Source organism: Leuciscus leuciscus, assembly GCF_965113295.1.
Source record: "Leuciscus leuciscus genome assembly, chromosome: 6".
NCBI lineage: Eukaryota > Metazoa > Chordata > Actinopteri > Cypriniformes > Leuciscidae > Leuciscus > Leuciscus leuciscus.
The window spans coordinates 30,247,398-30,264,488 of NC_138730.1; the positions used below are offsets into that span (position 1 = coordinate 30,247,398).

A 17,091-nucleotide genomic window follows, 5' to 3' on the forward strand; every position below is an offset into this window, starting at 1 on the left:
TGCAATATGCCATCTGGCCAAGCCTTTGTCTCTCTTTTGTTAATCTTTAGATATGCCCTGTCTTTATTACTTTTTTTAAACCCCAAATCAAATCTTATTAAAAGCACTTTTTTGTCGTTTTATTATATAAACATTTGTCAAGGGCACACAAAGTATATTGTTTTACATTCATGCTTCAACACACTTCGAATGCACATTGTGTGAGTTAGCAGTATTAGAATTAGCTTTAGCATTCAATGCACTTTTGCGAGTTTTAAAGCAACGTTAGCATCAGCTTTAGCGTTCAATTTACTTTGTGAGTTTTTTAGCATTATTTATAGAATTATTATCATTCCTTTTCACTCGACTAGATATGCTGCCCTAATAACACAGATACATTGCAGAGACACCTTGATTTGTGTTTTCATCTGAAAGATTTTTTTAGAGCGTTTGCTAAACTGCAAGACATTTCCTGTCAGATCTTAAATAGTAATTTAGAAAATGTATTGAATATATGTATGATTTAGAATTTATATAAAACTTCTTTTTAAAGCCGTTTATCAAATATTTGTACACAACAGATGTTTTCCAGATGAGCACTCTTTAAGACCTTTTGGAGATGTTTGTGTTATGTCTGAGTATGCTGAGCTCATAAGGACTGCTGAAATGACCTTTGACCTTCTGGACAGAATATTTTGGGCAGGTTCCTGGATCACCCATATTCAGGAATGGGATATGAGTAGCACAGTATGTGTCTTAGCACTCTCACTGCACATATAATTGGACATTAGGTATTTTGGTCGTTGACGAATGACCCTTGAATGAAAAAACTTTCGCCCACGTGTGCAAAGCACAACAGGGATGATGTCCTTAGGGACTCAACCCTGCCCACTCAGCTAACATGGCCCACCTGTTCAGACAAACACATGATTTCATAGAGCTGCACAAATCCATCCATATTTAAGCAGATATGTGCCCTTCCCTGCCTCCTCTCAGTCACAAAGCCAGATTCGTAATGGTCCTTACCCCTAGGGAGGAGCAGGGGGTGCTGGGACTGAGGCTTTTGCCTTCGGTGAGGACTGTAGAGAGATAGAAAGAGAGGGAGAGCGAGCGAGGTAAGCAAGCTGGCAGATCTAACCCTGCAGTGTCACCCTCATTTCCTGGGTCAGCGCCTGGGTAATGGTCTATTAATTTGCTCCATTTTCCCCTGTGAGGCAAAACTCAATCTCCAGCCGTTTCACTCTGCTGTGCCATCCACAAGGTGATTGATTGAATAAACAGCTGTCACTACTGTGAGCGCTCACACCCACTGACACAAGTCTTATCCTGAACACCATACACTCAAACCAAACACACACACACTTACCACAATAAGACGCCTTCTCAACACTATCCCCTCAAAGTAAACCCACATGCTCTCCAAAGCAAGCCACAGTCACTCTTAAACCTGTGCACACCATCTTCTCCGCACATACACCAGGATTGTGCAGCATTCAGAATTGAATCAATTCCTGAATTTGAATAAAGGCAGCAAACATTGCAATTTGAATGAAAGGAAGTAGAATAAAAAAATTAACTAGAAAAGAAAGACAAATTTTCAGTGTACAATACCGTTCAAAATTTTGAGGTTGGTAAGATTTTTTAAATGTTTTGAAATTAAGTGCTTACCCAGGCTGCATTTATTTGATAAAAAAAAAAAAAAATACAGTGAAAAATAATAATATTGTAAAATATTGGTTGATTTGGTGCTCAAGAAACATTTTAATTATTATCAATTTTTTTAAAGTTGCGCTGCTTCATATTTTTAAATTAATAATAATATAAATATTTTTGTGGAAACCATGACATTGTTTTCATGATTCTTTGATAATAGACAGTTAAAGAACAGTGTTTCTTTAAAATAGAAATCTTTTGTGACTTTTGTGACTATAAATGACTTAAAACTGTAAATGTAATGCATCCCTGCTAAAAAAAAGTATGAATCTCTTTAAGAACGTCTTTTGAACAGTATAGTGTACCTGTGGCGCGTGACTAATTTAATTCAATTCACACTTATTATTTCTAATTTCAATTCTACAATTCTGTATTTTGCACAACCCTGCCATACACAGACTAGCAAAACAATTTTCCATCATGCCCTTTAAAAAGTCCTTAAAGTTGTTTGTGTGTTTTGATAATCAAGTCTCCTCCCCTCTGATGAGCACAGTTATGAATCTGGCCCTAAAACTGGCTTGCGTTTCCACATCACTGCCAGCACATCTCTGCACGCCCCGCACATATGCTGATTATACGCATCAAACCGACATCATCTTTAACCAAACACTCCTCCCCACTGAGAGAGAATGACAGAGTGATACCGACACAAAACCACTCCCCTCGTCCCACTCCTCTCTCAGGTGCTGATTGCATTTGCCTTTTTAAATGTGACACCCTGAGTATGTGTGTGTGTGTGATCGGTAGCATGAGGAGCTGCTGTTTAACAGCACAATGCATCACTGTCAGCGGTGATCGGCCTCCGTGCACGGTTAGCACAGACGCCAAAGCCGACGCTCGTCAGGTCCCAAACGGAGGATGACCTCGTTCCATTTCATCAGACGTCCTCTCGAATGAGGCGCGATGCCTCATTCCCTTCTTCTCTCATCCTCTCCCCTCTTTTTCACCTAACCCTGAGTAATCAGCCTAGGAACTGTCCAGCCTGCTTAGTGTTTCCTCTGCTCACTTACAATAAAGTAAAAAAGCACACACACACACACACACATAGACACATGGACAGTCTGGGCCAGTCCCATTATCAGTCTAATTCCCCTCCTTTTGCGTATAAAGCACATATTTCCCATTATGGAGATGACTTGTAGCGGCTCACCTTGCTCTGATTTAGGGAGGAGGGGAGGCGAAAAAATGAAGGCTGACAGGCTCGTTGGATTTATTTGATTGCACATACAAGGCAGTGTCATTTTTGAAGATGCAGAGTATAAAGAGGTGCGCGTGTGTGTGTGTGTGTGTGTGTATGTGTTTGTGTGGCCTTAAGGCAAGGAGAAGAAAAGAGAAGCATTTGAAAGGGAGGGAAAAAAGGCCCTGAATCAAATCAAATTCCTCTTATCGGGCATTATTTGACGACGTTATCAGACAGCGTAATGTGGTTACATTCGGTAAGAGGCTGAGAGATTTCACTGTTTACTGATGTTGGCATGCTTAAAGGCAAGAGGAGAGAGAATGAGGCAGGCGTAAACACTTGATGCCTGGAAAATCCGTTTAACGTCGTGCTCTTGTATGAAATGAGAAAAGAAGAGGACACATTTTTTGGGTGGTAGTGGGGACCTTCTTAATGGTCATGGCCAAAGAGAGTAACTTGTTTAATCAGTGAAAGCATTAAACCAGTGATAATCCGTAAAACCATATTTCTCATATTTCATGTATTTTGTATTTAAAAGTTATTGCCTTGCTGAAAACAACTTAGACCAGTTTGAACCAGCTTAAATAGGTTTTAGACTGACAATACTGGTCTGTTATTGGCACAAGCTGTATATTACTGTTCAAATGCTGGGTGAATATAAAAGTGCCCAAAACATAGCATATTATGGTTACCAGCAATGGTTGTGACCAATCATCAGCTAAGCTGGTCACATTATGAATTTGCTTAGCTGATGATTGGTTAAACCATTGTTGGCTGAACCATCTTAGTCTAAGTTGTTTTGTTGGTCAGACAGAATCGTCAAAACACAAAATATGGTGTATGATTTTTTTTTTTATAGCTTTTGTTTTATGTTTGTAAGATTGGTTAAAACCGTCGCTAGGTGAACCAGCTAACCTAAGCTGTTTTATTTATCAAACCATGTGGTCAAATTTTTTTAATGAATTCCTCTAGATCAAAGAAGAATAACGTAAAAAGATGTACATTAATCCATTTACTTTCATGCCCATGCTGTGCGGTTTGTGCAGTTGGGCACCTGTGGGTGTAGTGATCGGCTTTACAGGAGGCAGCTGGTGTTTGTAAGTGAATTTAGGCATTCCCAGGTTTGGAGGGGGGACTCCTTACCATCTCCATCTCCATCTTGAGCTCAGCATGGGCACACTGTAAGCAAAGAGAGGTTTCCAAAGGCACATGCTCTGTGCCTGTGCCCATTAGTGGCAGCTTTGTTCTCTCGCCAATGCGTTAAGAGCTCTCTGTTCACCAAGCACACACTCACACACGTGGCGCACACACACCTAAACTCAAAAACGTACTCTTGACTCCTAGCAAACCAGACGAAGACCATTAATCCCACCGAACGAGTGAATTTACTGCAATTATGAGAGTAATGTTTAAAAGGTCAAGGTGGGACTTGCCCAAACTGTGATGTGTGGAGTGTTACTATACCATTATAAATCTTTAAAAGATGCCTACGTACGTTATATGTCAATTTTCTATCTAAACGTTTCACAGTATCTGCCGCGGCAGGTTTTATGGACACAGATATGTAAGCATGGAGGGGTTTTTCTGCATTTGGAAGCAGTTAAATAAATAGGCGCATGCTGTTTGAGTTATGCTGCGTGAGGCTAAATGAGAGGAGAGACAGACAGCTAACAGCCCCAGTCGGAGCTGCCGATGGCGGGCTGCCAGCTACCAGGGGAGCATGCTTTTGAGGTGGCTTCTGTGGAGCTCTTTTTCTGTCTTTTTTTTTTTTTTTTTTTACACAACGGCTTGTAAAACAACATACAAAGAGTGTCAGAGGCAGCTAGAGGCAAATGCTACATCACCACACAGCTAGCGGCCAAGTTAGCTCGATTCTGCCTTCTCCAAGGCAGCAAATTTTTACGCTATTAAGATATTAACATGCGCTAACTCAGCCGTCCAGTGTGTAATTGTGCTATCAGTGGGGTTAGCGAAAGGTTACGTGTGATGAAAGTGCTTTTAATAATTAGGGGATGTCTAATGCAGAGAGAGGCCGCTGGCTCTGGCCCTCATTAGCTGTGCTATCAGAATGGAGGTCCGGGTGAGCGAATGTACTGTGATAAAGGTGTGCTATGTCTAGAAGAGGGAAAAAGAGGGGATTTGAAGACAGAGTGTGAGATAGTGAGAGAGAGCCATCCATCTTGGCAAATTAGAGAAGATCAGGCCAGCACTCAGTCAGAGCTGTCAAAGGCATCTCTCTCTTTCTCTCTCTCTCACAGCATGGCATTTAGGTGAGAAATCTCAGCACTAAAAAGTTCTGTCAGTCCTATTTCCTTGTTATTGCCCCTCTCTGCACGCTGGTCTCGCCGGCCCTTCAGATTAAACGGAGTCCCCACCTTTCTCCACACAGGGGTCCGGCACAGGGGGGCATCCCACATTAATCATCTTTAACGCGCTGACAAGCAGCATGCGCCAAACCCCCTCCATGCTTCAGGATTTATCTCTCTGTCTTCTGCTAGCCATCACTCACTCCCTTAGAGAGAGAAATAGGGGGAAACAGAGAGATGGAAGGAAGAATAAGAAATGGACAAGAGAAATGGGATGCTTTAGAGACCACATGTGGTGTAGTGCCTGGTGTGTTTTAAGTAAATTGGGATGACTGTTAAAGTTGTAACATATATGTTATAACTTTACCAGTTTACTTTATTAATATTTTTTTTGTTATACATCCATATAATTTTCTACATTTTCTTCTTATAATTTTTTACATGATTAAAAAAAATGGTCAAAATCAGCATTTAACCTGTATTTGGAATTTTAGATTATTCTTTGGGTCATTTTTTCTTATAGCATCATTTATGTAATTGTCTTATATATATATATATATATATATATATATATATATATATATATATATATATATATATAAAGCTATAAATATATATAAAGCATACATTTACAAAGGCAGCAAATAATGCAAAAGTAATAGAAATATCCTAAAGTATAACAAATAATGTGTTTGTGAGGGTGTGTCCAGGGCTGATGGACTATGTGTATGTGTGTGTGTGTGTGTGTGTCTCCAGCCCTCACAGGGGAGACATGATTAATCACTGGCTGTCTCTATTAGTCAATCCTCTCTGGGGACGATGTGGACACCAGCACCACACTGCATGCACACATAATGGGGTGGTCTATAGGAAAAACATTAGGCCTATACACTATCACACATACATGGATATATGTGAAGCTTTGACACGGCTTCAGGTATTTGCAAACCAATGTCCACTCACCCTTTTACTATATAGGCGTTCATCAGACAGTGCTGACTGACAGATGATTTAGTATGTGTTCTATTGTGTGAATCCTCTCCATCTTGTATTAACATCAAAGCTGCCAAATGACCAGCTCCCTGTTTGTGAGTGTGTGTTTTCAGGGAGACAAGTGACAGGGAGGTGGTTAAGGTCCCGACAGGCGCTTGACCAAACCATCATGACTCCATTACTGAGCCCATTGATTGTGTACGGATGAATTAAAGAGCCAGTTTCAAGAGGCACACACTCATTTTCTCTTCACACACAGACAGAGGGACACACACACATACAATCACACGCTCTGTTAACAGATCCCATCATGCACACATAACAGAGTCAGAGTAACACTCTGTCAGTAAACCATCTGACATGTCAACAGACAAAAAAGGAAAGAAACAAATTGAAATACACAAGAAAATACAGAAGGTGCATTGATTCAGTCATAATTTACATTAGCATTCACGTTACCGTGCGTTTAAATATTACATTTTAGATTATAATTCTTAACAACGTGTAAACACAAAAAGTTTAAGAATAAATAGCTCTACGATAATGACTTTGTGTAGACAGACTATGTCATTCCTACACAAACACATGTCAGGTTGTCAGATTGCATGTTGCAAATGGCCACATGAGAGAGAAAGAGTAGGTAAAAGAGTTGGATTGGAGATTTATCTGTTGTAGAATGGGTCTGGATCTCTCTTTGTTTACTCTTGCAGACGGTGATTGCTTTGGCACGACTCAAATTATCTTGTCAGGGCAATAAAGCTGACCGCTGCTGATGAGAGGAGGAGAGAGAGAAAGGAAGATGTGGAGATGATGGGTATACCATAGATAGAAAGAAATTGCAAAAAATAGTATATAATAAAGAACACGCAAGAAAGAAATCAGATATATGTATATATATGCATAATCATACATATGTATTATACATACATACATACATACATATATATATACTGTCAGCAGGTCAGAGGACCATGACCTTACCATGATACAGTAACAGTGTTGCAGTTAAAGAAAGAAAGAAAGAAAGAAAGAAAGAAAGAAAGAAAGAAAGAAAGAAAGAAAGAAAGAAAGAAAGAAAGAAAGAAAGAAAGAAAGAAAGAAAGAGTAATTTGATATGAGTAATTTTATTTCACATTTATCACGCTATAGTTATTTTTGCTTTAAATAAGGTTTTCATGATATCAACATTTTTATACCAATGAAATTTCGTAATTCTTATCCATTTTCTATATCATTTAAAAAACTAATACTAGCCTACAAAAAACTCTCAAGCTTACCGAAGACAAGTAAACAGTGACAAAGAAAGAGTAAAGAAAACAAATTACAACAGAACGAAGACACAAATGAAATAGACCTGAAAAACTTCAAGCACTAGAAATACTATGTTTAAATGTTCAAAGTAATCAAATGTATAAAATACAATGTATAGTCTTTACTGTGAAAATTAAATATACATTTATTCTTATTAAAGTAAAAAAAAGTGATTCAGTCGAGAGCAGTGAGAGATTTTCTCTCTTTTTCTGTTGTTTGATTAGCATTAATAATGACAGCAGGTAAATGTGGATGCTGTCACTTTATGACCGACTGCACGGATCCATTGTATTCGTGCATTTTCTTTCTCAACTGTTTACATTCACTCAAGACATAAATGACTCTGCTTACTTGCAAATACATGATGGCCAGTATTTAACCATTTAAGCCAAATTGCGTGCGCACATACTGAAATGAGTTCTCTTTCGCTGCTAATTGCGCTTCAACAGTTTAAAATCACCTGTTTTTAAACTGCAATGCTAAAAAACGCTTGCAAACGTTAAGCTTTTGTGACCGCGCAGCACGGCAACGTCACATGAGCATGACTGCGATGGAGACTATAGTCCAAAATCTCTACCGGTTGACAAATTTCTACCGGTTAATTATGTCTATAGCTGAAAGAAAGAAAGAAAGAAGAAAGAAAGAAAGAAAGAAAGAAAGAAAGAAAGAAAGAAAGAAAGAAAGAAAGAGAAAGAAAAAGACAGAAAGACAGAAAGAAAGAAATAGGTGAGAGGAGATAAGACAGAGGAGAGCACGGAAAACAAATAAAGGGACAGAAAATGAGAAATAGATGTGCAGGATGTTGCTGGACAGAGACAGAGAGAGAGGGAGGGGAGAGTGGGGCGAGTGAGAAAAGGGTGGTGAGAGAAACAGAGACACACAGAATTGTAATCGATTACCTATTTTTCAAAGTCACTTAAAGTGTCCAGAGTGTGGGGCCGTTAAGTAGTGGTGCTGGAGAATAGGGGATGGGTATGCGTAGGCACGCGTGACTGGGGAGAGGAGAGGGAGGAGGTGGAGAGATGTATGGGGGTGGGAGGGGGAGTTTTGGGATGCTAACTGACCCTGCTAGCTCCTCACTGATGAATCTGTGCTCTTGCAGGAAATAGTTCTGACAGGCCAATATCTGAGCAGAGGATATGTTCCCCCGGAGGGACTTTGCCGCATGTATGTTTGCGTGTGTGTGTGTGAGAGCGTTTACATGTGTTTACGGTCATGTTTGTCTGCGTCAGTATGTGTGTGCATAGACTGGACTGTTAGCGATCATCACCCTCTCAAACTGCACACACATCATGTGAAGACAAACACAACAGTGCCCTCTGAAGTCAAGGACGGGCTCATACTGAGCCCAGGGCTTTATGTAGAGAGAAGAACCAGGATTACAGCCCCACTTCTGTTTGTCTATGTGTGTGTTTGTACATCTGTTTGCAACCTGCCCTCAAGTTACCTCATCATCTCGAGAAAAGATGCTCACTAACCCCTACTGCAACAGATCAATAGCTGCCTCCCAGACATTCCAACCAACCTGAAAACATCAGATGTTTGTTACACACTTTGATAATTGGACACAATAGATCTGCTTTTTCCCTGTGTGCAATGGAAACCAAATCGTGCATTTTTATGTCCGTTAAGCACATTAAATAAAATGTTATAAGAGATGTGACAGTATAAAGTATCAAGACGTGAACACTAACTATACACCATTTTTAGTAGTGATAACTAAAGCTTTTTTGACCTAGCAACCACCAAGAACATCCTAGCAACCATATAACAACACTCTATCAACCATTCAGAAAGTCTTAAGAAGAATTTGTCCCAGAAACAACCTAGAACATTCCTAGCAACTGCATAGCAATGTCTTGGCAACCACCCTGGCATATTTGAAGAAAGCTAATGCTAGTGAATAATCTAGTATGTGTACATCTCAGAGAATTTCCAAAAAGTGATTTCGTCACTTCCTGTTTGTGTATACATTTGCGCCTTGGGTTTGCAGCTGCTTACAGCGGTAGTCTGTCAGTAACAGTGAGTTCATCCAGGATATCCTGTTTGAGGGAGGATCTATTGTCCCAGAGGCTAAAAATAGTCACTTTGATTGGCTAGTTCCAGATCTGAGAGATTATGAGATAGCAGAGCGAAACAGGAAATGTTTTTTCGCTCATTTACAGAGCCGCACGTTAGATAATTCACATGCAACAGATGTGTTAGTTACTCACAGGCAGCCTTGATACACACACCCTCCCACACGGATGGACTTTGACAATAATAAACACGGCCATGTGCTCAGATGTGAATGCACGTACACATGCCTGCTTTCAATACACAGTGCTATAAAAAGATTCCAAATCTTCATATATTTGTAACTGTTGAAGTCACTTGGGCAGCCTTATTGTTTAATTTACTGTGCATTTCACAATAACTGAGAATAGTGGTTCTTTATAATACAGTGTCTGATGAAATGTTGTCCATTGGTGAGTTGATAAGTGTATATGAAGTGTGTGTGCGAGATACAGTTGAAGTGTCACACGCTCAGTGGCGTAACTGTCCTGTGCGGAGCTGTGGATCTGGTTTAATGAGGGAACAGGAGACAGGAGGCCGAGTATGACGGATTCTCCTTCGGCAGAAATCTGAGCTACTTAATCCACACAGTCCAGAGAGAGGAAAAAAGACTTTGAGCACTCATCTGACCCGTGCTCATCTTGAAATGTACTATACAGTATATAAACTGGGCCAATGCTACTGTATTCTTTGGTGTTCTTTTGTGATTTCCCACAAAAATTTAATCTTTTAAATTATATTTTGGGGATATTCTGCATCTTTTGTGATGGTGAATAGGAAACCTGGAAACTCAAACCTGGAATTATGTACTATAGTGAATGTATGTATATATATATATATATATATATCCTATTTAGCTTGAATTTATTTCTGTTTTAGTTCAACTTCAACTTATTTCAGTTAGTTGCCAAGGTTTGTTGAAGTTTGTTCATACAGTATTTTTTTAATTTCCGGTTATTGATTTTTATTTTTTTTTATAGTTTTAGTTTTGGTTAATAGTAACAACACTGGCTCTGACGAACAAAATAATCTTGAATGTTTAGTAATTTCTACAAATTTTCCAATTTTTTTCATGATGATAAATAAACCTCATCTTCTCTTCTTTTTCTTTATCTTTCTGTTCTCAGGTAAGAAGAAGGTGTCACTCTATGACAGTCAGGCTCCCATCTGCCCCATCTGTCAGGTGCTGCTGCGTCCAGGAGAACTCCTGGAGCACATGGAGCAGGAGATGGAGAGGCTCACCCACATGCACATCAGGTAGACTTGCACATCTATACCTGTCGTCTTCTGACAGCTCCATCAGTTCTTGTCACCGTCTACTAGACAAATGAAGCACATTGGCTGCTCTTCCTCACATAAGAGTGTGATCCAAAAATCAGCAGTAAGGACACCTGCTACTGGTGTAATGCAGCAGCAGAACAGGTGCTTTTTCTCCCTGTCATCCATCAGCCCACATGCGCTTAGGCCTTTCATGTGGCCAGGTTAAGTATGGTCAGATGATCACAGAGATCCAGCACAATACCCATCATTCATCCACTGCCAGAGACCTTCAGACAGTCCAAGGCAGCCTGGAGCAATGGCCCAGGACCCTGCTGCTGGTACATCAACTTGACCAGGTTAAAACGCTGTGTTCTCACACACCGTCCACCCAACCCAGATAGGAAGTCTCACTCTGTGAGCTCAAATGAACATTAGCCATAACAAGAAACAATGTCGTTTGAATCTATAGGTCACAGGCATGTCATAGACCTCATGCTGCGAATCGTATCCCCCTTTTCGTTTTTAATAGATTATGCTGCTGGGCTTCAAACGGGGACACAGGGAGAAAGAGAGAGGGAGATATTAATTCTCAGCAGGATGTCTTTCCTGCACGAGTGTTATCCATCACACGGCGGTGAGGAGTTATCTTTTAATAATTAATAAAGGGCAGTGGGCCGCCCTCCCCTGCGGGTAGTGACTGTGGACACTGACATGGCTCTGGGCCTCGGTCGCCTCTGCCTGTTTGATGGTGGTGGTTATTTAAGGAAATTGCATCATTGCTCCCGGTCTGTCAGGGTTGGATGCCGCTCGACATTACAGGCCCGTGATTTAGCCTTTCCTGCACTCCTTTTAACCCCTGCTTATAGCCAAGAGAGTTATTTTCCTGGGCTATAGGCAGTGCAATCACTTAAATACTGATTTAGGATATAGAGAAGGAGAGAGATGGACTAAATGAGATTTAGGTGAGTAAAATTATTAGAATACAGAATTAACTAAGAGAATATTCACTAGTTTGATAATATTCTGTTACACCTTGTTCTAAACATACTGTTATATTATCTTTGCCGAGCAATTTATCTAAATCACAGCCAATCATTAGGCAGGGATAGTGTCATAATTTGTTCACCATCATGTTTTGTATGCATTTTGAAGATATTCTTGAAAAATGGTGAAACAGTGAAATGTAATGGTGTCCAAAATTGTTTTGGTCCCCACTGACTTTCATAAAAATGGACAAAACAGTTAAAACATTCTTCAAAATAGATTATTTTGTGTTCTGCTGAAGAAAGTACATCTTGACAATAAAATAAAACAAGCAATGATAAAAATAGAAAACTTTATATCATAGTATCTGGTTAGATCATGGTGTTGCTCATCATGGGAATTTTTACCATGGTTCATATTACAAATGTTGTTGATATCTTTTCTATAAATCTTCAGTGAACTTGAAATGATCCTATTTTTGTTAATCTACAACATTTGCATCCACATTATTGGACAAAATAAAGGCAATCCTGAGATAGACAGCGCAGTCACAGTATTGCTTTGTTGGTTCTCTTTCAATCAGTCTGGAACTCTGGGTAACTGCTGCCGTCCTCCTTCCCTGTATACTTCCTCCCAGGCGGAGCTTCGCTCAACACATGCTAGCACACACAGATCATTGGAAGTGACATGGCGAATTTGTGGCAATTTGTAGTAAATCTCCCTTTAATGATAGCGTTTCATTCTGCACCAAATGAGACTTGAGTGCATGTAAAATGGGGAAAGCTATTTAAGATGTAGCATTAGGCAGATGTCTGAGTGGATGCGGGTGAGTGTGTGTGAGATTGGAACCCGCCGCCGTACTCCTCTCTCTCTCCCTCCCCTGTGGCCGTATCGCCGTGCCCCTTCTCCTGACTCGTCCTCCGCTCTTCATGTATGGAAATGGAAATCCATCATGCCCTTTACCCGTCTGCCTGCTCTGAGGGCCACAGCAATCTACATATTCCCCCACCCTTTCCCAACCTCTCCACGTAATCAATTTGCCTCCAGCGGAGCGAGGGAGATCCGGGTGGCAAACGACACGAAAAGCAATCTTTATCTCCAGCTTACAACCCCCCAACTGTCGACTGGCATTTATTCAATTTTCACCAGCTCCCTCTCTCTCGCTCCCTCTCTCTTCTCTGTCTAGCTGAATTTGGCTGCAAGAGGGGAATGGGAAAGCTCGGTTTGTCCGGATTGTGGCGTTTTTGCCTGTCATTTATTACATTTGAGCCTCTTTAGCCAGTCCACACACTGTACTGTAACTCCATCTGTCAAAGCAGGAACTGCAAATCTTTTTCAAATCTAAATGAACACAAACAGGATCCATGTTCTCTTTTGCTCTTTCTCCGTTTCTTCGTTTCTTTCGCTCCCTCTCTCTTCTCAGTCTAGCTGAATTTGGCTGCAAGAAGGGAATGGGAAAGCTTGGTTTGTCTGGATTGTGGCGTTTTTGGGGAAGTCAGGTGCACACAGTGAACAATTTTAAACTAAATTTGGGAAATTCATGAAGTAATACATACACTATATAGGGAGACATTAATACGTATCCTAAGAAAGTGTATTTTTTTATTTACTTTGGACCAATATTTATAGTTAAAAAGACAATAGAAATCATTTTTAATTAGTAATAATTATTTTAAAATACTATTGTAGATATTTTAATAATTCCTTTTTTTATTTAGTATAATGTCAAGATAAATGGTAATGATTTAATTTGTAATATTACACTTACACAAATTTTCCTCACACAGTTCCTTTGCAAAGGGATCATCCTATTTTTGGATCCTTGTCATCAAAAAGTTTGAAACCCTCTACCTTAAAGAGTAGCATTTCAAATTAACACAGTTTTTGTTTCATTTGAGTACACAGAATCTTGCCTGAAGATCACTTGCACAACACTTACATGATGGTTCCGTTTAAAATGCCAGTATTTTCACTGCAAAAATCCATCATGATTTATGCATTATTGTCTGCACACAAGCCTTAAATTAACTTGTGTGTGCTACATATACAGTACCTACCATTACATGATATCCCTCAGGTACTATAGTTCAGGTCCTGTGTGGCATCTCTAATGTAGTGAAGAGTGTTTTTCTGCCATTGTTCTTCCCTGCATGTCCCACTACCGTTTTGAGATACTAGGGCGTACAATGAGTGCAGAGGGGGCATTTAGAGCGCTACGGGGTATGAAGTGTATCTTAGTGTTATTTTTTTGACATGAGGAGATGTGTGAGGTCACCGAGATTCACCGTGCCACGCTGGGCGGATTTATGATGCCGAGGAGTCTGTTTATTATCTTGCAAACAGCGCACTGCCACCGATGGGGCAATTTATCCCCTCTCAAGGCCTGGTTCCTGATTTGTGTTGTCTCTTTCTTCTCCTCTGTCTCATCTTTTCTCTCTGTCCCCTTCTCTTTCTTTTCTCCCCTGGCTGTCAGATCAATCATGCTGACTGCAGAAAAGGCGGGCTTCAGGCTTATTACCTGAGTGTAGAGGCGGGGCAAAACACCAAACCCTGCCTTCACCTGTCATTTATTACATTTGAGCCTCTTTATCCAGTCCACACACTGTACTGTAACTCCATCTGTCAAAGCAGGAACTGCAAGTCTTTTTCAAATCTAAATAAACACAAACAGGATCCATGTTCTGTTTTGCTCTTTCTCCATTTCTTTTGTCCAGTGACAAGTTCGTCCGCTGGATCAGACTTTCAGTTTAGGGCGCAGGCTGATTCAGTTTCAGTGCAAGCATCTCTCTGGGTGTGAATGCATCATTTAAAACGAACATGACAAGGGTGATGTTACCCTGTCATTGTTTCTCAGGTCGTCATCACGCTGCTTTATAAACACCCAGCAGTGACCAATCTATGGGGCTCTAAACGAGATTCAGCTAGAATGACAGACAAGGAAAACAGGCAGACAGTGAAAAAAAGAGACAAAAAAGAAAGCAGAGAAAAGAGAGATGGCAGGACAGATATTAATGTTTCAGAGAGGAATCCGATTTGATATGTCTTTCCCTATTGTCGGTGGATGCTTTAGCCGCCCCGTTTAATAATTCCTGCCTTCCAATCAGTCATCCTCAATCCACAATGTCCACAAGGCAAAGATTCAATGTACAATCCACCCGCCAGACTCGAGAAGGAGTCGCCCCCCACCCTTTTTTCTCTCTCTCTGCCATTCTCTTCCTCTTTAATACAATGTTTACAAGCCAGTGCATTGTCCTCAACATATTTCAAAGTCCTAAGTGCCCAAGGCGTTTCACTGACAAATCAAATAACCGCAAAATCATTTATTTCCCTCTGCCTTAGTCTAACTGCGGGAGGGTTGCGGTGGGGGGGGATCAGGTCTGGATGGAAGCATCCATGAGAATGATTACTTCAATAAAAAAATTATAACCCAAATCTGCTTAGCAGTCGTACTTTTGGACAGTAATTGTTTCAAATACAGCATGACCCAGGGCTGCCTGGATTGAGTGGCATAGAGGATGGGTTTGAAACTGCTCTCGATTTTTTTTCCCCCCGTTTTCCATCTCCAGATGATTAAAAGTGTGATTTGTGTGGCTTTGTTCTCTTTTGTCTCAGCTGTCCTTTTGAAGGCCCATTCGGGTCCTAAGTGAGGCCAACAGGGGAGCGCTCAACGTGACTGAGCTAAAGTGAGTGTTGATGGAGGAGACACATGTGGTCCGGTTCCTTAGGGGACAAAAGTTACATCTTTTCGAAATGACAGATTGCAGTTTCTGTTCAGTCAAAAGGTGATATAGCCAGTGCTGTGACACATGATCAAAATAGATCAGCCATCATTCCAACAAGTTGCTCTCGCACATCACATTACATTGAAATTAACATCAGAGCACGTCAACTGTGAACTTGTCCTCCTCAATGGCCATTTTGTGTCAAGTCAAGTCTCATCGATTAGATGCAGGGCCGAAAGCACCTAGACATTGAGACATTGATCTTGATATTCAGAAGAGTGGTCAAAAAGTGTTTCTTTTTGTATGGCTGATTCCAAAATTTTACATATGGTTTCCTCAATTTTGATCACATGGTGTTGGTTATAGCCATCTGAAGCATTTTATTGGTTATAGCCATCTCTCACAGTGTCTTTTTCCCCCCGACAGCAAGAACCCATCACACAAGGACATCAATGCGGCTCCAGGCACACCGAAGGTAAGATGGCCACCACCATGGAGCCATTTTAAATCATTATGCTCACTGATAGGCTCAGCCACAATTAATGGCAATTAGAGCTCTGTTTCCTAGATAAAGATGTTAAAGGAGTCTTGTGTAACTACTGGATAAAATAGAGTGGCCGCAAACTTCTGGCTTTATTTCCTGCAGTAATTTACTTACAGCTTTCTATGTTTCCTGACTGCTTATTCAAAAGACCTGGACATGGAAAATGATACCAATGGTCTCATTGTCTTAAAAGGAGGAAGAGGCCAAGCGTATTTCCCTAATTAAATTTCCATCCACATCAATTGAATTATGTAGTGCAATCACCACAAGATTCACTAGAGAGTTTTAATGCGCTATAAACAGTTGTATTTCATTTCCCACAAGGATGTTAAATGGATAGTTCACCCACAAATGAAAATTCTGTCATCATTTACTCACTCTCATCTTGCCCTCAAAGATATTTTTCAAATGTTGCGTTTTTTTCTTTTTTTCTTACAATGAGTCAATGGGGTCCTTTGTTCTTTTGGACCAAAATAATTTAAACACTCTTCAAAATATCCACAAAAGAAAGAAAGTCATACAAGTAAGGGTGTATGAGTAAATCATGAAAGAATTGTCATTTTTGGGTGAACTATCCCTTTAAGCATGAATATGCCATAACTTTGAAGAAGTACAAATTACAGGATGGTATGACATTGTCAGTGGAGAGTATTGCGACACGTCAGGCATTTCACATTCAATTTACAGATTTTATGTTGCCATGAACCTTTGCAAATCAGAAATGCCAACGTCACATTCAATAAAGACATTCTGTTGACGGTTTGAGATATTTTTACTTTGTCCCCGAATAAATGCATATTTCTTGGTGAAGAAATGAACAGTTCAACAAGAATGGTGATAATAAACGTACCATCTTCGTATGATTGTCCCTCGTTCCAGAGGGCAAACCCTTTGATTCGGACCCACAGTTGCAGAGTATGGAAAAAGCATGGGAGCCAGAAGACATGGGAGCGGGTTAGAGAACAGGCCATGTGAGGCGTGACTGAGCATTCTATAGCGCACACTTAGTATTCCGTAGGAGTGTGTGGAAAATGAAGAGGCTAG

The 17,091-nt window shown here is 40.3% G+C and overlaps 1 protein-coding gene across 7 annotated transcripts in view; it reads left to right on the forward strand.

Annotated features, from left to right (window-relative positions):
- Positions 1–17,091, forward strand: part of rnf220a (ring finger protein 220a) — a 127,475-nt gene that overhangs the window by 79,279 nt on the left and 31,105 nt on the right. For all 7 annotated transcript variants that reach the window (XM_082172638.1, XM_082172641.1, XM_082172637.1 and 4 more), the window contains exons 3-4: positions 10,665–10,794; positions 15,930–15,978. In XM_082172638.1, the coding sequence (XP_082028764.1) occupies positions 10,665–10,794; positions 15,930–15,978 (179 nt within the window). The remainder of the gene's footprint in view (positions 1–10,664; positions 10,795–15,929; positions 15,979–17,091) is intronic.